The sequence below is a fragment of the Echiichthys vipera genome (genome assembly GCF_963691815.1).
Source record: "Echiichthys vipera genome assembly, chromosome: 19".
NCBI lineage: Eukaryota > Metazoa > Chordata > Actinopteri > Perciformes > Trachinidae > Echiichthys > Echiichthys vipera.
This window is the reverse complement of record NC_139844.1, coordinates 10,012,023-10,035,161: the sequence shown is the minus strand read 5'-3', so window position 1 is coordinate 10,035,161 and position 23,139 is coordinate 10,012,023. Positions and strand designations below refer to the sequence as shown.

The 23,139-nt window shown below is 39.4% G+C and overlaps 2 protein-coding genes and 1 long non-coding RNA gene across 4 annotated transcripts in view; 2 read left to right on the top strand and 1 right to left on the bottom strand.

Moving 5' to 3' along the window:
- LOC310961502 (exostosin-1) overlaps positions 1–23,139 on the bottom strand; it is a gene marked incomplete at both ends in the record, with an annotated part of 215,086 nt that overhangs the window by 82,288 nt on the left and 109,659 nt on the right. The gene's annotated exons all lie outside the window — the stretch shown is intronic.
- LOC310962251 (pleurocidin-like peptide WF3) lies at positions 12,857–14,112 on the top strand. The gene is made up of 4 exons (XM_083934642.1): positions 12,857–12,946; positions 13,059–13,159; positions 13,688–13,706; positions 13,812–14,112. Exons 2-4 carry the CDS (start codon positions 13,060–13,062, stop codon positions 13,915–13,917), a joined length of 225 nt encoding a protein of 74 aa, XP_083790768.1. The 5' UTR covers positions 12,857–12,946; position 13,059; the 3' UTR covers positions 13,918–14,112.
- Positions 18,798–19,965, top strand: LOC310961966. The gene is made up of 4 exons (XR_014593646.1): positions 18,798–18,888; positions 19,061–19,161; positions 19,675–19,693; positions 19,799–19,965. It is a non-coding gene; the product is annotated as an uncharacterized lncRNA (long non-coding RNA).

Below are 23,139 nucleotides of genomic sequence, written 5' to 3'. Positions count from 1 at the left end.
ATCTTTTTGCAGACTCTTTGATCTATGTAGCTTTGTTAGGCATATTTTTTGTTACACTTGTTACATCACTCTCCTGATGCTGTTACCATTCCCTCTGATATCAACAAACAGGATTTCTGAAGGCATCTAGATTTGAAGAAAACAAACAAAAAAGCTATGCTTACATTCATATTGCATCAATATCAATAATACATCAAATGCAGGTGCAAATGCTTCTAAGACGTACCTCAGATCTCACAAACCGCCTTTGAAACAACAGGTCAACAAAGCATGAGGAGTGCATTTCCTATTCCCATTAAATACACACAAAAAACACCAAGTCAGACTGTAAAACTGGTGTCTAGCACTTGGGGTACGTCCACCTGATCGAAAACAACCTTTTTTTTCTAAGTCGTTCTTAAAAAGTTTTACGTCCACACGGACTCGGCTCAAGAAATATCTGCACCGGAGACGTTCCTGCCAAATCTAGCGACTTCACAAATTGTGATGTTTTGGAGATTCTGATGCACGTATCACTCTGTAGTCACTGTCCTCAATGAGAAGCGGGTGCTGCTGTGAGCCCCTTCTCTGTACCAAAGCACTCAGAGACGGGCACTGTTTGCGACTTTTCACACGTTCGTAGCAACTTTATAATATAAAAAGCTATTAGCGGCCAATTTAGCAACTTATTCAGACCATCAGGGAAAAGGGAGAAATATCAAGATAGTGATAAATAATTAGTAGTAATTAGTAATAAATTGTCGGCCTAATTCATTCACATGCAGCCGCTCAGAGTACAGTTCAGTCTGTGGGTCTGTGTCTCTCTCCTCTCACGCAGCCGCACTGTTGTTGATTTCTGGATTGGATGGGAAATAAAGGGGCAAGAGAAATCAGATATGAAGGTGAATAAAATTGGGATATAACAAGGATATGAAACGGACTTAAGAGAGTAAAATTCAGAATAGATTGCATCAGTCAAAGTAAATATAATGATGAAGGGAAGTGAAATGAGGGGAAAAGGAGGCTAACAGGGAGAAGAAGGAGGAGAATATTAGGGATTAGGGTGAACGATGAAGAAAAGGAGGACTCTTGGAGGCCAGGGTGGACTGAAGAGTCACGTACAGCACATTAGTCACACTACCAGTGAGCCATAGCAACACACACTTAGTGCTCTGACATACACTATGTTAGAGGAACAGACAGTCACCTAAGGGAGAAACCACCACTGCAAGAAAAAAAGCGTCAACAGAGCTCCATCTAAAATTGAGGAATTTAAGAATCAGAGTCTGCAAGCATCGACTGAATTAAAACTATGTGAGGCCTGTCTTGTACCATGTGTTTTTATTATATTTTATTTATGAACCTTCTGATGGAAAAAGGGAGGATTTCACAATAGGACAAATGGTAATTGTATGATACTCTTTTATACTTCCTAATTAGATAATAAGATATGCTTTATTGTCCCCCAAGGGATAATTTAAATTTGGCATACACAAACTGCATCTAGTTAAAACAATAAGCAGCCACAAGAAAGAACAGTGGTTCACAAAGAACACAGTAACTTAGTCACAAACAACAAACATAATGTAAGATATTGCACATGATATGTAAAGGGTTATGTGAAATATTGCACACGCCCTGTGAGATAAAAGATATAAATACCTAGGCCTAATCATTATCATGCTTTTGTGCATTCTGCAGCCTCTGCATGAAGTATGTTGCAGAAGGACTTGAAACTCAGGGAATAAATCTCCAAAATGAAAGATGTAGCAGCAGTTTCGATGATATCGCAACCTGTATCTGTTAGGGACTGAGTTCCCTTTGCTTGTTTTGTACTTTCAATTGTGTCTCTTTTTGTTTTTTTTCTGTCTATAACTGTTTCTATTTATGCTGCTGCCTGTCTTGACCATGTCTCCTTTGAAAAAGATACTTAATCTTAATGGGACTCTCTAAAACAAAATTATAATTCCTGACAGTGCCACAACCTGGTGCACTGGGAATTCTGGACACAGACAGATAAGACAGATTGAATTTATATATATATATATAAACAACTTTCCCCCAGTTTAAACTGCAGTTTGAATTTTAATACAAAGTGACTGGAAAAGCCCTGGTTGCCAGACATCTTTCAGGAATTTGTCTCAGCATCTTAACTGTGATGAAGGTTAGATCAGGAGGTGATTTAAAAATCCAATACGAAGAAGTGGAGTTTTAAGCTCAGTCTGGCTATCAGCAAATGCATCTATGACACTGACTGAGTGAGCAATATATGACAAATACCATGTTTTAAGCAAAAAGAAAATATATATATTTGAAAAAAAAGCTAGTACTGTTGATCTTCACATCATCTCTAGGGTGCGACCTCGTTGACGTTTGTGGTTGCGGTGATGGCGAGGACCAGCAAGGTGTTTGTGACAACTAAAAGAACATGTCAGTAAAGTTAAAGGGTTTCAGGCATTAAGTAGCTGCATCGAGAGGTCTGCTGCACCCTCTAAACAGCCAGATGGCTTAGCAGTGTGTTTAGCTTCAGGCTAACAACAGTACGAGCCACAAGCCAACTGTCTGCATACTAAAATACTAAAGTAAGGACAGTGTTGAGTTAAACATAAAAATTACATCAACTTGCCTTGGGCAGTAAAACGCTGTGAGCACACTTTGGTTTTCCTTTGAGCTGTATATAAATATATATTTGTCTGTGTGTGTGCCACAGGCTTTGCTTTGGCAGACTCTCTGGTCTTTGATATGCCTGCCATTCACCAGAGAAGAACTTTAATATTCCAACAGTAGCACCGACACACATATACACATACACTGTGATCATGTGCACAGGCGGTTGGTGGCTGGTGGCCTGTTCATAAGCTGCATCGAGCTGTACCAGTGACGGCGTCCCACAGGGCCAGACAGGGAGAGAATCACATCCTCTGGAAACACACTGACGAACAGAAATCTGTCTCAGCATCACATTTAGAAGCAATTCAGCCAGTTTTATTACACATGAAAAACATGCTGTGGTTTACCTGCAGCTGGAATACAGTATTACCATTTCTTATAGTTCTTTTTAAACTTTGTTCTGTGTATCACTATGGGAATCGCCTTTGCGTGAGCAACTATGGATCTCCAATCACACAACGTCTGTCTGTGACAGACAGGTCAAACTGTGCAGGTGTCACGCCCCCTCATACTACCCCAGATGACCGGCCCCTCCTAAATCATTCTCGCTTTCTTCCCATAAAGAATCTTTGTAAGCTCCCTCAGCTTATCTAGGCTAGCTTAGACATCTGCTCAACTGTTCATAGACGAACCCTAAAGGATAGCGTCGTTGAACGCGGTTCCTGGCTTAAGTCTGGATTTGCTGAGTAAGTACTACGTAGGAAGTTTACTTGCCGTTACACAAGTTAGTTCTAGCAGTGACCACGTTAAGGCGAACTGCTCCGTTAGCTGCCTTGTATTTGTTTACCGGAGCAATTTGTGACCGTGTAACGTTAGCATACCTGCCGGCTAACGCACTACGGCTGCATCCCGCCTGTGCCGTGCGTCATGCGGGGCGTCTATCTTGGGCAGTGACCTTCACCCGATGTGCATATGTTCCATGGGCGCTAAACACGATCAGGCATATTTGGCTGACCTCCAGTCATGCTCTCACTGCGCGTCAATGCCAGAAGCAATATTGGAAAGGAGGCTGAGAGTAGCTGTGTCCAAAAACCAGGACCCCTGTTTGTCAGAAGCCACAACCAGCTCCCATCTGCCACGAGCCACAACGAGCTGGGCGGACATGATGGACGCTGAATGTCTGGTCATGCCTCTGCTTTCCGAGGAGCTCCTCGAAGTGGGACCGGGCTGTGAGGACGCAGAGGGCGATGCCAACTCTGACATGGACGAGGAGGACGACTCCACTTATCCTGTTCAACAGTCCGACGCTCCTCACGTGGCGCAGTACAAGGCTGTGGTCGTGTTATGGGACTGGCAGTCTCAGGTGAGAGAGCCATGTGGCGGAACCACTCAGGCTCGAGCGATGCACAGAAGGCAGAGGTTATGGACGCAGCATACGACCCCACCAAAGGTCTTTTCGGTCCAGCTCTGGAAAAGATGAGGGAGACTAGCACTCTCAGAAAACAAGAAGGTGAAGCCTTTGACCTCTGCCTACCCCAGAAACAAATCCCACACGCCCACTTTGTTCCAAGGGTGGGCTATGCCACTGTGGCTGCACAGGGGATACAGGGTGGTACCAGAGACAGACAGCTGGTAAGCATTCTAACCAACAGCCTTGCTCAGAAAACCCAAAACCATGGGGCAAACTATCCTGACAACTAGCCTCCGAGGAGAAGTGAGGGCCAGGGGCTAACTGTCAGTCAAGAGGCTGCGCCCCTAGTTATTCATAAAATTGAACTTCCAATTCCTTGAGAACAGGTTTCTCCCCCGACTCACAATAGTTGTTTATGTGAAATTTTAAAATGCCTAAGGTTAGAGAAGTTACGGATGGGATCTTTGACAGCATGCCACCAAACATTGGACCCACTACTGGCTTTTATTAGTAATAGTCTTACTGTTCATCCTGATGATGCTGAGTGTCCTCAGCATAACCCTAGTGCTTGGAAGGGGAGAACCCCCCCCCCTTCCTTTAATTCTTTTTCTTTTTTGTCTTCCTTTTTGAATCACTTTATTTATGTTTGCTATTAGTTTTTGCTATTTTTTTTTTTTTTTTTACTTTACTTGGGTTTCTTCTGTTTTTGTCTCTGTTCTTTTTCACTTTAAAGCACTGTAGTGCACACTGTACTGCTGTAATGCTTTTCCTTGTATACCTGTCTGCAAAATTTTATAAAAAAATTTGGGGAAAAAAACCCAACTCTGACCTTCAATAAAATAAAAACTAGCCCCGTACAAAATAATTCATCCCCCTCAGTGTTGTCATGGAGATATGACCTAAACATACAGACTAGAAGGTTTTTTGTACCAGGTTTGAAATAGGTTTAATTGTGTTGTGAAACCGGCCTGTTTAACATGGGGGTCAATGAGAAACTGCTCTTTTGTGCCATCTACTCCTAGAGGACACTGGGCAAACTGCAGTTTTTGGCACTTCCCTATTGGGGGCTTGGTAGGAAGTAGGGAAGGTGCCATTACTCTTTCACTTTATGCTTCTGGCCTGATTTAGAGGTAGTTTTGATTTTGGTATGAAAAACAAAATCGGAAACACGATTAATATTCAATGAATTGTGCAGCACTAAGAATCTGCCCCTACACAAACAGAGGCATTGATTTTATTGATTTTATTTATTTATACATTAATTATTCTGTAGTGTATATAAAACAATTACGTCAATAAGATATAAGACTGAACAGAAGATAAAAGCAGCTCTGATCCATCAGAGGCTATTTAAACAACTGCCAAAATAAGGGAATGCATGGTTTTATATTTAATGTAAGGATTAGATTTAGGTTGAGATTAAGGTTAAGGGAAAATAGAATTACATCAGTGAGAGTCTTCACAAGTATTACAGTACAAAAATAGGTTTGTGTGTATGTGCATGTGTGTGTGTGCGTGTGTGTGTCTCTCTCTCTCTTTTTGTTTCCTTTTGGCTTGCAGCCAGCAGTTCACTTGGCTGGTCCGAAGTGAAACAAGGAGGCAAGTGGAGCGTGCTGGTGGCAACACTCAGCCGTCACTCTTTATATCCCAGCCACACACACACACACACACTGAAAAATGCTCTCGTATTTCTCACACACAATGCTTCGCCTAATTAGGGTTGTAATGTGAACAAAGGCAGCCGTCCTATCTGCCACAGCAGACCTCAGAGCGCTCAAGTTCAGACAGGAAACCTCTTAGCGCAGTCCTTCATTTGTCTGCCTCTTTATACACACACACACACACACACACACACACACACACACACACACACACACACACACACACACACACACACACACACACACACACACACACACACACACACACAAACAAACAAGTGCAGATAGTTCACAGACAAAAACAGTCATGCACACAGACAGTCAGGGAGTAGAAGTTGACGTCATCCCAAAATATGTTACAGCCCATTTACACACAGATACACACTCTACTCGACTCAACTAACAACCAATGAGAGACAAACAGATCCTTATTCCTTCAGACAATTTCAATCACAGCTCCCCTCCCCTCGCTCTTCCTCTCTTCTACTCTTGTTAGCATTTTCAGTTTGCATTGCATTTCTCTGAAGGGATCAAACTGATACCACAATTTGGGCTTTTTTTCCTCCACAGTAAGTGTTGTGCTGTTTCTCCCTCTGACTCACCTGGTAGAGCGTCCATAAAAGCCATAAAATCAAGCACTCATTTAGAGTGAATAAAATCTGAACACTTACCTGCTATATCTAACAGTAAAGTGAAGATTCTGTCAGTGATCACTCATTTTAAATGTCAATATGGTCGCTTTCGCCATTAACATTATTGTTTTCCATTTTAAGAGACAATGGCGTGATTATAAAAGTGATTGCCTCTTAATTAGTGTCTTGCGTTGCTTCCATAAGATTCAATCAAAGTCGTTGTTGTTATGTGCTTGGGAACGAGAGCTACTAAATCATGAGTTTCACTGTACTGAACACACTGTGGGTGATCACAGAGAAACGGAACAAGACTGACTGGAGGTCTAACCAGCTGTGTCTCAACAGATGTTGACTGTGAGGCACTTTTTTGTTTTTTGATAACCAAAGGAGCAGGAACAAGAAGGCATTTAGCAGATATCTAGTGTTGTGGGTGGGGATCTTCATAAAAAACAATGATTGTAATGATGTACATTATTTTCATCATTTTGATTTGATGTAATCTGGTGGTTCAATTAGTTTATCTTCCAATAGACATATTGGTAAGATAAATAAGACATTTTTACACTTCTGATTTTGCACAAAATAAACAATCAACATGCTAATTATTGATCTTTAGAGGTGCTGGTTGAAGGCACTTTCCCCCTGTTTCCATTCTTTGTGCTAAGCTAAGCTAAACGGCTACTGGGGGAAGTTGAAACGGTAATCACCATAAAGACATCCAAGTGGAATCAATATTTTCTTAACTTTTTCCTTTAAAAGGAATTATAGTCTGTGAACTCTGCGACTTTGAACAAGGTGCATTCATTTCAACTAACTCCTGAAGATTAAGAGAGTGAACTATAGTTCATTAACTTCACTACAGTAAGTCAATGATATGTTTTATCTTGTGACTGCTTATGTTACGGTTTATCTTGTGACTGCTTATGTGTCTGTGGACAGAAATGTTTTTTCCATCACTTTGTTTGTTCGATGTAAAATGTAAACACACCTACTGTACCTCTGCGAGATGGAAAACTGCTAGTTTCTTATAAAACAATGAGATGGGCTTGGTTAACTTTTTGCGCTCGCTCTCTCTCTCTCTCTCTCTCTCTCTCTCTCACACACACACACACACAAACACACTCACAATCACACTCACACCCACACACACACTCACACTCACACACACACACACACACACACACACACACACACACACACACACACACACACACACACACACACACACACACACACACACACACACGTCCCTGTCCTCCTGACAGTAATGAAGCAGATAATAAGCTGCTTCACGCTCTGCTGTAGCAAAACCAAAATCAAAACACTGTTGATTTAAGAATCAAAATGCGTACACTCATGGGTTTTTCATCTTCCATGCTCTGGCAAATGATGAGGAAGAGCTTCAGTCAGTGTGTGCGGGTGTGTGTTCGAGCTGTATATCAAAAGCCTGAGGAGCAGGCAGTGGGTTTGCTAGGAAGCGTTGAGAATCCATTTCTCGTGCCTCCTGCCTCATTTCAGCTCTCTGTATTTCCAAGAAATGATTCTCTGACTTTGACACTGAAGTCGTCATCGAAAGAGTTTTTTATTTCTAAACTTTTGAAAGAAAGAGAAAAGAAGGAAACAAACAACCAATTAGTGTAAGAATAATAATAATAAAACCCTAAGAATTACTTTTTTTTCTAAAAACCCTTATGGATTAATTTGTCAAGACAAAAGCTTACCAGCTTTTGGCAGATGGTCAGTTCAGCCACTTAGTTGTATTAGTCAAAAAATAAAAAAAAATGTTTCTTCTTTAACATTAACGACATGACTCAAATTTAAATTAAAAAACTGAAGGAGTGGATAAATGTCATCCTACAAGAGTTCTTGTCCTCAAATCAATGACACTGTAAGCAGTAAAATCCCTGTTTTAAATGTTATACTGTATCCTGATTTCCTTGAAGTGTGTGTCATAGTCAGTGCCAGTACTGTATGTTGTTGGAACAGCCACTGAAGTCTGGCTGCATTAATCCAGGTGTGTACGTGTGTGTACGTGTGTGTATCTCTGTGGCTGTGTGTGTGTGTGTGTGTGTGTGTGTGTGTGTGTGTGTGTGTTATGCGGACCTCATCTGTCTCCAGCGAGGGTTTAAAGAGGGATTGAATTAGAGGAAGGATAGCTTTCAAGTAGGGATTAGGCTAAATCTGGGTCTCTCAGGGTCATTATTCAATAGCCAGTGAGTGGCATCAGAACCCCTAAAATACAGCAGACAGCAGGTAGAGAGTGGCAGCTCCATCTATAATGAAAGGAAGAGAGCATGGTAGTGTGTGTATAATGAATACTGTATTTTAATATAATAGCTGAGGATACTAACAGCAATAACTTGGAAAAAACTTTCTTAAGGTCACAGAGCAGAGCATACATAATATCTCTGGGGTCAGGTTTTTCTATGCCTAAATGTTGAGTTTCCAGGTTGGCCATCCAGCCTTCATCATGACCAGATTTATATATGCAACGCCAGACCAAAATTTTCACATTCTACAAGGCTGAATGTTTCAGTTTGTGTGGAGAATCACTCTAAAGAATCAATGTTTGTGCTTAACTTATAGTTTGGCCTTATAATTGACCACGTTATAACCTAAAATATCCTAATGTCAGTCATCAGTCACTGCTCTACTCTGTCCTTGAAATTTAGGCAGCTATAAGTGGTTTAAAAAAAATGATCTAGGGAATTAGTGAATTGAAATTGCTCCCGCTGGTTTTAGGCTTTTCTTCTCCTGCTTCATTAAGTCATGTCTGCTCATGATGCATGACAATTTATTAATGCTGAAAATGAAATATGCCCTAGCTTCTTTCTGGTGCCTCTGGTTCAGAGTAGCTAAGTCCTGCGAGCAGCTCGGGTTTGTCATTAGCAAGATGTGAAACCAGTTTAAGAAACGGACACTTAACAGTCTGAGAGAGAGGAGGGGAGGTACACATCAGTATAAGAAGAGTTCTAGGAATTTTCTGACGAACACATGTATGCATTAGGAGCACACAGAAGTGTTTCATTCTAACATGCACTGATGTTACATTTTTATCATAATTGTGACAGATTCACAAAACGAGCTGCTTTGAATAGCAATGCTGGAAGAAAAACAAGCAAATATCTCAAAGACCATCAGATTCCTGGTTTTACAGCTCCTTAAAAAGTACTACTTCTGGTTCCTTCTCCTCTGCTCAGTTTAACTAAAGCTTAAAATATAAATATGTGTGACATCTATTGCAGAATATCTTTTTACGATGTGCCAAGTTGTGGATTTGATGTTTGCTTCCTCTGTAAAAAGGCTAAATAGAAAATGACCCACGACACCTCATGCCAGAGAAGTTCTAATCTTAACCGATTAGTTTTGATGCCTTAACCTCTAAGCATTATCTTTTGTTTCTAAAACGTTACTACCGTGGTCCAGCTCTGGTTGCCAGTTTACAGCATTAAATAGAATGTCATATTCTGTAAGATACAACCTGTTGATGAGAATACAGTACGTTGAAAAGTTATTACCCACATTGACAAGGCTCTTAGTTGCAAAAACTACAACTGTGATTGATGTGCCAGCTTGGCCTCTTCCTCAATTTCTCTAGCTACATAGTGAAGTACAGTTGGGGATGGCTTGTTCAAGAGTCATCCCAGCAAAAAGCTGGTGAAACTACACCTCAGACAGCAAAACCCACCCATAGTAGAGAAATATTGGTATCATAGAAAAGAGGCAGACAGAAGTATCAAAGCAGGAAGGAATGAAACAAAGCACGGAGAACTGAAGATGGTTGAGTGAGTCTATTTTAGCTGATGCTTTGAATTTGCATCCTTCTGAGACTTTAGCGCTACAGTAAGACTTGACTGAGTTCTCTGAGACAGCAGAAAGGGATTTACACCAGGATCAGACACAAACCCTCAGCTCGTGCTCCTTATTGTCTGTTGGTTTGTCAGGATCATCCAGAGACGCTGGTTTTCTTGGCAATCCACATCACACAAAGACCCCCAGACATCTTCATATCTCTACTGTCACACGAATGGAGCCAGTTGAGAGAGCCATCACTTGTTAAAAAATCCCCAGTAGTCAGGGTTGGATGGACGCACAGCTACATTTCATGTCTTTCACACACATGATTTCATCCCTGTGTGTTCATGTAGAGTTTTTACTTGAAAATGTCTCCATTAAACAAAATCAATATGCTGTATTTGGTAATTCAGATGCTGCAAATGTGGTCGGCAGAGAGGTTTTACCTTTCACTGATGCTCAATTAGGGCCTGCTGATTGATTTTCATCAAGGCTTCAACCTAAGTGAACAGCAGCCATGTCTGATACTTTTTAAATAGTTATTCAAGTGCTGCTAATGGGTTGACATTACAGAAGAGACATTGTTTTAAGAAGATGGAGTTGACATGATAAATACTGATCATAACTTCATCAAAGAAAGTTATCAAAGTTATCAACACTGCACACTGCATATTATATCGTTACAGTATTTATTTTTTATTTTTTACTGAAATACAGTGTGACTTTTATCCAAAAGGACAAAGAAAACAACCAACAAAACAAGGGCATGATTCTTTGGGGTGGTTTAGTGCTCTTTATTCTTTTCTCTTTTTTTGCAGTGCAGGAAAATAATTTCAGGTATATTTGATAGAGTTTGCAAACAAGATGAAAAAGATGAGCCTGATCTGATGTTATAAAGTGAGGTACTGAAATAAAATATCAGTTTTTGCACCCGTTTGATTAACAAGAGACTTCCATGTGAAATTCAAGACATCATATCGCTTAAACCATGGGTATGCTCTAGGGTGGCATACATTAAGTGAAAAAGGCGAGACAGAACTCAGTGACAACTATTTCACTATTTTACTGTCTGTCTTTCACGCGTTTGGTTCCTCTAAGTGACGAGACAAGAGGAAACAGACCATGGGGAAGTGGTAAGATAATAATCAAGCTGGTAACACTGATACAGCAACAACTTTGCATTGTCATTGCCGTACTTAGATCAAATACGCCACACTCTCAAATGTATGCAAGCACCCAGCACCTCAGAGAAAAAATACATAAAATATTAGATGTCCTGGCTCAGGCCTTATATTTGAGAGGATTAAAAGAGTCATTACTTTTTTTACATCTATCGTACAGTCATGAGATAAGTAGTATTCCGACAATCCCGGTGCTGGTCCAAGGATTAAAATATGATCCAGGCTAGACCAAACACCCCAAGTGCTATTTCTCTTCTGGTTGATTTCTAAGATGACATGACAGAAACAATGGCTTTAGGAGAATCAAGCCAAAAGATACATACAGTAAGTAGGCTAAAAATAAACAATGTCTATGGTACCTTGCAATGTCTCTGCAGACATCCATCTTTTGATTTCTATGTAAAAAAATATGTTTGGGGGAAATAAATAAATATTGAATAGCGGATTTTCACTCGAAACACTCAAGAGGCTCCAGCAAAAACACAAGTTACAAAACTAAACTATAGAAAGTTCTGCACCACAGCTAAAAACAATGCTCTCATGCTTCAAACCACTAAAACAACAAACCAAACGTGACAGACTTCCCTTATTGCCACTCGACACAGTACAACTTTAGATTTGCACTATAAAACTTTTGACATGAATTTTATGTAATGCATATGAAAGAATATTTACAATTTTTAATTACCGGTTTAAAATCAAATGTCAATTATGGTGATATGTTTTCCCTGGGAAAGGAGTAATATAATCTTACAATGTATAAATAAAATATATAAAACCCGAGGTCCAGGATAGGAACACCAAACACACCAAAAACTGGGGCCCACTCGCAGGTTGTTGGCCATGATTATTGTTAGAATTATTCACTTTACAGACAAGTATGTCGAGATAATCATAAGAAATCTTCTTCAAGAAAAAAAAGGAAGATCATTGAAGTGGCTTGACTGAATATTTAAGTATTAATCATCATTTTAAGGTGATCATCAATACTATAATCCAAAAGAAGCTATAATCTCTCTGCTTGTTGTTCTTTTTCTGTTTCTCCTCTCTGAAACATTGAATCAGAGTGACAATAATAAGGATATTTGACAATGATCGGGAAAATGCTGTCTTGTTCTAGAAAGTTCATACAATATGAGCTGTTGAGTACATTTTTCTAACTGAGTCACAGAAAAGAGTCACTTGGCTTCCTTTCTATTCCACACCTGTGCCACAGAAAGTCTTTAAAACGTCAAATGTAGAGTTTAGTTTATTTGTTTATGTAACAGTGGCCACACACACCATAGCCATTAGGCCAGAGTTAGCTATACAGCTTATTTACATCTGTGGTCCATACTGAATAGAAAAGTATGTAATGCAACAGTATTACCTTCAAGTGATACTACTGAGTCCTACCTCTTGTTTTAAGGAATGAACCAGACTGAGCATAATATATGATGTCTTTTTGACACTGAGCTTAACTAAAAACTTGAAGCAATGAAAGGAGTGAGGGCAGTGTCTTGCCCACTCATATTGCAAAACACAAACCAAAATGACTAAGGGAATGTATCCATCGCTATAAAACGAGATGTGCATCCACCAACTCACAACGATTTACACCACTTGTAGATCTCCCACTGCTCGATTATCCGTCTTTGATTCAGCTTTTTGACTTTCACCTGCAGCCAGTGGAAAGAAGTAAGTACTTTATCTCCCATAATTAATGCAGAAAATTATTAGTGTATGTGTGACTTTACTTTTTTGTAACATACATGACAAAGGCAATACATATATCTTTCTTGTTTTTCAGGATGAAGTGCACCGTGCTCTTTTTAGTGTTGTCCCTGGTCGTCCTCATGGCTGAACCCAGTGAGGGGTTTATCGGTGCCCTTATAAGCGGACTTATTCACGGTAAACAACCAAACAATATATTTTCACATTTTGATGACAGAAATGCACAGGTGTACAATCATATAGATGTTCTTTTGCACTGTATGTCTAACATGTACATACACTATAGAAGCTAACCTGAACCTCAATAGTTTCATTTACCTACAGAAATGTTCAATGATGAATGAAAAATGTCAAAAGATTCTTAGTCTGGTTTAACCGTTATAGATCATAATTTTCCTGATTTGCGACCGTATTTTATGAGTCAATACAGTGCAGTTTAGAAGATTTTTAATTAAAAAAAATAGTTTTTCCCTGGAGAAAGTTATTGCAAAAAAGTTTTTAAAAAAAATTAAAAAATACCAGAACTCAGGTATCATTTGTCTCCCCTGCAGTATAACACTTGTTTAAACAAAAGCAAGACTTAATGTAGGACACACACCATGTATGAGTGTGTCCATTCCCTTAATGAAAGTTCATAAGGTCTTATGATGAATTACTTACTGCCAATTTTTGTTTGTTTTATTTTCTCCTGTCTGTTTTATTCAGCTGGCAAGGCCATCCATGGGTAAGGACTTGTGCTTGATACTTTTTATAATTTGACAATTTCTCTTGTTGCATTTATTGTTATATTATTGAGCTGAACTCTCTCAATCCTCTCTCCACCCACCAGACTTATCCGCAGGAGACACGGCATGCAAGAGCAGCAAATGCAGCAAGAGCTGCAAGAGCTGGAAAAGCTGGAAAAGGTGTTTGCCCGAGAGAAAGCTTTTGCCTGAGTCTACGATGGTCCGTCTGAAAACAACACTCTGAAACTTTGTTTTAGATGAAAAGAAATGCTTCTTGCTCTTCAATGTGAAGAAATGTTGACTCACTGGGCCAAACATTGATTTAAAATATTTGTTATCGCCCTAATTGATTTTGGATAAAAATGTCAGCCATTTGTAATAAATCTGCAATGTTTAATACACCTACACATTTATCTGTGGTTTTATTTAAGGAAAAATGTTTATACATTGTGTGCTTTGTGTTTTACCTCTAATTTGACACCTCTGTTTGTTGACTTTTTCGCAGCATTTTGACGATAAAAAGGGATTATTAAAAAAAAGTGTGTCAAAATATGGAGTAGAAAGGCGTACACACAAATATCCATGCATACATACAGAACATTTTAATCGATTACACTTTTATACACATCTATATCCAAACATATTTTATAAAAATAAAGTCAACTGACTTCAAGTGATACATACTACTGAGTCCTACTTCTTGTGTTATGGAATAGGTTTTCACCTGATTCAGGATAATTTAGGATGTCTTTTGGACACTCGGTTAAACTAAAAACTGGAAGCAATGAAATAAGTGAGCACAGAAATTTTTTTGAACCTTACTGTATTGCAAAACACAGCACAAGCAATGACTAAGGGAATGTATCCTATGCTATAAAAAGAGAGGTGTACGTAACAACCAATTTACACAATTTGTAGATCTCACACTGCTCCATTATCCGTCTTTGATTCAGCTTTTTGACTTTTCACCTGCAGCCAGTTGAAGGAAGTAAGTAACTTATCTTTCTTTATTGGTTTGGGAATTATTGTTGTATGCATTACTTCACTTTTTTTGTAAAATGCATGACATAGACGGGATCATCCCTATGACCCCTTTTCCCGAAAAGGCACCTTTGTTTCCTGGTCGCTTAAGCCTCTGCCTTCGCTGATTTAATCCAGCATTTTGTTCGGGTTAGGGGTTACGGTTAGGGTCAGAGTTAGGGGGTAGTCTTAGGGCCTACATAAGCATATTTGCAGTGGAATTCGGCATTGATTGTGGAAAAAATAATAGACTGGGGAACATAGGACCTACAGAACATAGGTAGGCTCCCATAAAGGCAATACATATATCTTTCTTGTTTTTAAGGAGGAAGTGCACCGCACTCTTTTTAGTGTTGGCCCTGGTCGTCCTCATGGCTGAACCAAGTGAGGGTTTTTTTGGTGCCATATTCTGCGGACTTATTCATGGTAACCAACCATAGAATATATTTTTGACATTTTGATAACAGAAATGCACAGGCAATCATATTGATGTACTAATGTACTGTATTTCTAACATGTACATACACTATAGCTAGCTATAGCTATAAGCTAACCTGAACCTTAATACTTTTATCTACCAACAGAAATGTTCAACGAATAATGAAAATGTCAAAGTTATTGCAAAAAAAAAAATATAAGTGTCGAGGTATGTAAGAGTAGATTATTAATTGCACAGTGAGTGGCTCCCACTCCTTCCCTTCTGTTCTCTTTATTTCCTCCTCCCCCCGAGTGAGGAGTTGTAGAGTGTGATGGCCTGAGGGACAAAGGAGTTCTTGAGCCTGTAGGTCCTACACTTGGTCAGGAGCAGCCTTCCACGGAACAGGCTCCTCTGGTTGCTGATGACGGTGTGCAGGCATTGTCCATAATATCCAGCAGTTTGTCTAATGTCCTCCTCTCTGTCACTGTCACCAGTTCAGTCTGGAGGTGTCCTTCTTGGATATGCCCCCCCCCCCCAGCACACCACAGTGTAGAAGAGGACACTGGTGACCACAGACTGGTAAAACATCCACAGCAGTTTGCTGCAGATGTTGAAGGATGGCAGTCTCCTCAGGAAGTACAACCTGCTTTGTGTCTTCCTGTACAGGTGGCTGGTGTGTGTTCTCCAGTCCAGTCTATTGTCCAGCCACAACCTGATGTATTTGTATGAGTCCACAGCCTCCAACTCAGCTCCCTCTAGCAGGACTGGTCGCAGTCTTGGTCTGGACCTCCCAAAATCAGTTACCAGCTCCTTCGTCTTGGAGGTGTTGAGCTGTAGGTGGTTAGTGTGGGACCAGAGAGCAAAGTCCCTACCAGACTCCGATACTCCGATATTGTGTTGAGGTGGAGGTGGAGGAGGGGGGTGTTGTGGTGTCTGGGGGGAGGTGTGTAGAGGGAAGAAGGAGAGATGGCCGCAGTGAGGGTGGGGGTGGGGGGGACAAGGGCTGGTTAAACCTGTTGAAGAAGTCATTCAGCCTGTTCGCCCTCTCCATTGTCACCCTGTATGGCTTGTTATTAGGGTAACAGCGGACAGTCTTGACAGGGGAGACCACGTCTGCACAGAAGTTCAGGTACTCCGTCAGACAATGTGTCATCCCCTCTATGTCCTCACCGTGCGGGTTGATCAGCACATCCCAGACTGTGGTGTTGTAGCAGTCTCGCAGAGCACTTTCCATCTCAAGGGACCTTCTCCTGATGGAGCGAGTTGTCAAGGGGGGTATACAGTGGCTGTAGGTGAACCAGGTTGTGACCAGACTTCCCCAGTGGGGGGAGGGGAGTCGCTCTGTATGCACTTAACTGTCATTCGTTATATTAACGACATCTGGAACTCATACGTTATATTAACGTACCCAAATCACAGGTGTTATATTAACACCCCCCCCCCCCCCCCCCTTTTTTTTTTTTTTTCACTGGACACTTTAACTTGCACACTACCACCTGCACTGGTCATACAAATACAGTCACATATATTTCATGTATATAATTCAATGCCATATGTTTAGTCTTACTTGTGTTCATGTTTATATTTATGTAGGCACTGTCAAATCAAGTCAAATTCCTAGCAATGAAAATTGTCTGGCAATAAACCTGATTCTGATTCTGATTCTGATCCCTTACATTAGCATACAGGAGATCAATTGTCCTGTTGTTTCTGGTGGGACAGTCTACAACCTGGTGAAAAACAGCCAAAGTAGAGTCCAAAGTCGCATGATTAAAGTCCCCAGAGATAATCATAAATGCCTCAGGGTGCTGTGTCTGCAGCGTTGCAGTGACTGAGTGGATCTTGTCACAGGCAGTGGCTGCGTCTGCTTTGGGAGGGATGTAAACACGTGACTGAACTCCCTTGGCAGATAATATGGCCGTAGGCTAGCAGCTCGAGGTCCCGGCAACACGAGACTGTATTTACTAAGATATGTGCTTAGCAAATATATGCTTTTTCCGCTCCCTTTTGTGTCTCCGTCAGCTCTCACGGCAGTAAATCCCAGCAGGTCCACGTTAGCATCCGGTACGAGGTGATTTAGCCATGTCTCCGTAAAGTTGAACAAGCTGCTCCCCTCCGACTATTACGGTTCATATGTTTAAAACACATAAATAGCAGGAGAAAACTCGGGTGTGAGTCAATCGAAGTAATAAACTGTTCTCTGTGGAACAGTGCCGTATGTTGACAGACGTGGCCCTTTGCGGGGCTCTCTGCTGAAATCAACCCCCCTGTAAAGAAAATAGTGAAATTTTAAGATACTGTTTAAATCTTGTCACATCTCTTTTGTGTGGACTTAATATTGCATATCGTCTTGTCACACTCCTTATTCTGAATGTAAGGTATATTTTTTAATATTGTACTGTCATGACAGTGATATGTTGTATCTTCAAAAGTGCACCATAAAAATGTGACACTCAATTTGAAACAGCACATTGATATTCCTGTGTGCTCCTAACATTTCTGGCTGCGCCCCTAAAATATAAAATGACTTAATGGAGTCAGCTGACTTCAAGTTATACATATTGCTGAGTCCTACTTTTTGTGTTATGGAATGAACCTATAACCTTAAAAAGAAAACAAGTTTTCCCAAAATTTAGGATAATTTAAGGTTTTTTTTGACACTGGGTTGAATTAAAAACTTGAAGCAATGAAATGAGTGAGCACAGAAGGACTTGTGCTTGATACTTTCATAATTTGAGGACTAATTTTGTTGCATTTGTTGTTATATTATTGAGCTGAACTCTCTCAATCCTCTCTCCACCCACCAGACTTATCAGCAGGAGACACGGCATGACAGAGCAGCAAATGCAGCAAGAGCTGCAAGAGCTGGAGAAGGTGTTTGCCCGAGAGAAAGCTTTGCCTGAGTCTATGATGGTCCGTCTGAAAACAACAATCACTTAGTGTTCACTCACTGGGCTAAACATTGCTTTACAATTTTATAAATGCCTGATTTAATTTGGATTCTACAAACTTTAATACGCCAACACATTTCTCTGTTGTCTTATTTAAGAAAAATATAAAAAATAAATTGTGAGCTTTTTGTTTTCTCTCTAATTTGACACTAACGTCTGGATAGATGTGGGTCTGGATTTCCAGGCTTTAGTATAAAGGCATACACACAAATATCCAAGCTAGAACATTTTTAACAATCACACTTTTACACACACTTTTATCCAAACATGTTTTAAAAAATGAATGAATAGAGTCACTTGGCTTCCTTTCTATTCCACACCTGTGCCACAGAAAGTCTTTAAAACGTCAAATGTAGAGTTTAGTTTATTTGTTTATGTAACAGTGGCCACACACACCATAGCCATTAGGCCAGAGTTAGCTATACAGCTAATTTACATCTGTGGTCCATACTGAATAGAAAAGTATGTAATGCAACAGTATTATCTTCAAGTGATACTACTGAGTCCTACCTCTTGTTTTAAGGAATGAACCAGACTGAGCATAATATATGATGTCTTTTTGACACTGAGCTTAACTAAAAACTTGAAGCAATGAAAGGAGTGAGGGCAGTGTCTTGCCCACTCATATTGCAAAACACAAACCAAAATGACTAAGGGAATGTATCCATCGCTATAAAACGAGATGTGCATCCACCAACTCACAACGATTTACACCACTTGTAGATCTCCCACTGCTCGATTATCCGTCTTTGATTCAGCTTTTTGACTTTCACCTGCAGCCAGTGGAAAGAAGTAAGTATCTCACCTTTCTGTATTTATGAGGGGAATTATAAGTGTATGTAGACTTTACATTTTTGTAACATGCATGACATGGGGGAGGGGGGGGGTGTGTGAGTTGAGGTGGGGGCAGTTCCCACATAGGCGCTCCTACATAGGCAATCCAAATATCTTTCTTGTTTTTCAGGATGAAGTGCACCGCACTCTTTTTAGTGTTGTCCCTGGTCGTCCTCATGGCTGAACCCACTGAGGGTTTTTTTGGTGCCATTTTCAGCGGACTTGTTCACGGTAGCCAACCATAGAATATATTTTTGACATTTGATGACAGAAATGCACAGGTGTACAATCATATAGATGTACTATTGTACTGTATGTCTAACATGTACATACACTATAGAAGCTAACCTGAACCTCAATAGTTTTATTTACCAACGGAAATGTTCAATTAATAATGAAAAATGTCTATAGTTTCTCCGGTTTAACTGTTAAAGATTATGATTTTCATGATTTGAGAATCAATACAATGCAGTTTAGAAGATTTTTTGTTTTCCTTAAAATAAAATATGGCAAAAAAGTACAGTTTTTTTTTTTATCAATACCAGAACTCAGGTATCATTTGGCACCATTACAGTTTCAACACTTGTTTAACCGAGAGCAAGACTTAATGTAGGACAAACACCGTGTATGTGTTTCCATTCCCTTAATGAAAGTTTAAAAGGTCTTATGATGAATTACATACTGCAAAGTTTTACAAAGAATAATGTTTTGTTTGTTTTATTTTCTCTTGTCTATTTTATTCAGTCGGCAAGGCCATCCATGGGTAAGGACTTGTGCTTGATACTCTTATAATTTGACAATTTCTCTTGTTGCATTTGTTTCTTATATTATTAAGTTGAACTCTCTCAATCCTCTCTCCACCCACCAGACTTATCCGCAGGAGACACGGCATGCAAGAGCTGCAAGAGCTGGAAAAGCTGGACGAGGTGTTTGCCCGAGAGAAAGCTTTTGCCTGAGTCTACGATGGTCCGTCTGAAAACAACACTCTGAATCTTTGTTTTAGATTAAAATAAATGCTTCTTGCTCTTCAACATGAAGAAAGTGTTGACTATTCATTTGGAAAATACACTCTACTGCACTGCACTTTATAATAAACCGACACAATTCTTTGTCGTCTTATTTAAAAGAAGAAATATCAATAAATCACTATTGAATTCATGTTAATTGTGTGGCATGGAAAGCACATATGGGAGGTTTTTTTCTCTTTAATTTGAATATAGTTGACATTTTGTAGCATTTTGACAATAAAAAAGGATTGTTTAGTGTGTCAAAATATGGAGTAGAAAGGCATACACACAAGTATCCATGCATACATACAGAACATTTTAAACAATCACACTTTTATACACATTTGTATCCAATGTGTATACATTTTGGCTTCTTTTCTATTTCACACCTTTGCCACAAAAATCATTAAACCCTCAAACGTAGAGCATACAGCATAGAAAAATATGTAATGGAACACACAGTTTAATTGTCAAGAGATACTGCTGATGCTTACTTCTCATGTTATGGATTCCTATATATCCTATTCTCCTACAGAACCTATAATCATGAGTCGCCTGGTGTAAGATGCCAGGTCACAGCTACAGTTTTACCATTCACCTTTGAACCGATACCTGGAATTCGGTACCGGTACCCAACGGCACCTTTTTTTCTGTACTTTATCGCCTCACAGAGGCCACTACCTTCTAATTAAGTATACAGTTTGATGCTAATGTGCACTGGCCTTAATTCTGTTTCATTTAAGTACAATGAAATGAAAACAAGAATTGTTTTAATGCTGTTGTAAGGGTCTGAGAAGTGTCTTGAGAACATTGAAGGAGATTCTTGTTTATTGCTTTGTTTTAATGTTTTATCACCATGAATAGATAGATAGATAGATAACTTTATTTATCCTCGAGGGGAAATTAGGTAATACAACTTTGGCCGAATTTATATGAAACTACAACTTTGAACTGAGGTAGATTAACTAAAAAATATTGTAGATCATGCATGTCAATGATAAAGGTCTCGGACACCAAGCATTTGTTGTTGTTAGCTCCAGTAGCTATTATATAATCTGTGTGTAGGGCCGCAGCTCTTTACTCAAAGCAGGTTAGTTTTCTATGAATTAATCAGTGAGTTTCTAATGGCTTCTATCCTAGAGACACAGGGATATACATTTCCTCGACTCAAGATCTCACATGAATTTGCCTAATGTAACTCAATCACCAAAGAACCAATAGTACATTACAAAAGCAACATTTGTTGTTGTGTGTATGCTGTGGGTCAACAAAAGAATAAAACAAAGAAAAAGAAAATAAACATAAGCAACTGGATATGAAGCAAACATGTGCCGATACAAAGACAAAATGTCCAGGCCAGTGACGTTGTGACATGAGGACCTAAAGGCCAACACCTCTACGCCAAGTATTTAGTCACTGCTGTTTAGGTATTCATAGTTGAGTTACACTTCGGAAAGAGTTTATATTTTTTTGCTCTGCACTTGACCCTATCAAGGGGCATTTAGGAGCAGGTCTCTCTTGAGAATGAGACCCTGTGTCTCAATGACAGTACCTGTATAAATAAAGGTTGAATGAAAAAGAAGGAAGCCAAAGTGTAGCAAATTTTAAAGAAATAATTCAAGAATTTAGCTAACTTTTTAGACTACATAAAATAACTGATAATCCAAGACAGGGTTTCCTGATATGTGAAAAATCAACAATATGGAAGCAAAGACAAGAAAATTAAACACTTTACAAACTATGTGCAATGGTGCAAAATACAAAGAAAACAAAAAGGTAACAATGTTAAGTTCAGGACCCAAATAGCATGTTGTAAAGCTGTTGTGAGGACCAACGTCTGACCTCAAAGAGGACAAAAGGGGCAACAGGGCTTGTGAAGGCCAGTTCATAGAGTTATAGTTCATAGGGATCTTCAACCACAATGGTTGAGTAATCAACAAGTGTCAAGTCCTAATAAAAGTGACTGAAATGTGTATATATTAGATAAAACAATGAGGCATTAAGGAACTCTGCAGTAGTAGCAGGTGCACACAGTCTAGGTTAAATACAACCCACACATAGATAAACAACATGTATTATACTGAACATGCCCAACGTGTGAGAGAGTTGGCCTAGCCCTTCCTGTTTTATGTGAACCATTAGGACTGACCAAAGCAGTGTAAACAGGTGGTGTCTCTTCAAATTATTGGTATCACATACACAACAAAGCACTATTAATAATCTAATTTTGCAGAACTGAAAAATTATTCTATGATCACTATAAAAACACTTAAACATACACTGAATATAAAGAAAAAACTATCAAGCCTCTCAATTATTTTGTTGACTTGTTTTCTCAATTCATCAACTTAAATATGTTGTACGCAAGGTGTGATACTGAAATTCTAAACATGCTTTCTGCACTCTCAGTAAAGGGTTATTGCAATTATAGTTTAAGTTCCATTGAAATTACACACTAACCTTTTATGTCAAAGTAGTTATGGTAATTTGAGGTATTCATTATTTTGGGTGAATCATTCTATAACGATCAACATAGTGTTTTAAATCATGATCCATGATAGAAACGATTATTGACCCATACCTACAAAGACAATTAAAGAAATAATGCTGTACTTTAAACAAAATAGTTATTAGGTTAAACCACTTCCCCCTCTTCTACATGCACATTGTTTGACTGTTGATACCCTGATAATATTTCACAACAACAAAAAAGCAGGAGCAGGGCAACCTTCAGTTTGTTTTGACCATGGAAGAACAAAACCATTTAAATGCATGTGCACACAAAAAGACCTCACTCTTTAAAGTGAACTGGTGAGAACTAATTGTTTTGTATTTTCTGGCATGACTAAAAAGTGTACTGCAATGATTGAGCCCTTACATGAAGTTCCCACGGGTGGCTTTTGTTCACTTTTGGGTGTTGCGTATTAAACTGTTCAGCAGTGTCAATGTGTTGATTGCTGATAAATGTTCTTGCACAATCACAGTGATTTGACATTTGATATAATCTAGCAACTTCATACAGTCCAGCTAGATGGGTATGTTACATCATTTAACGCAATGATGAGAACACTGTCCATTTCTCCTTAACTGGTTTTCTCAAAAGACTTAGTCATTCTGCTTTTAAACATGGATGTAAAACATTTTATTAAGTACAGACATCTCAGCTGTAGTCACTACAAAACACTAATGACTAAAGAGAGCT

Coding starts and splice junctions, on each gene's coding strand:
- LOC310962251 (XM_083934642.1), top strand. CDS start 13,060: ATGAAGTGCACCGTGCTCTTTTTAGTGTTGTCCCTGGTCGTCCTCATG.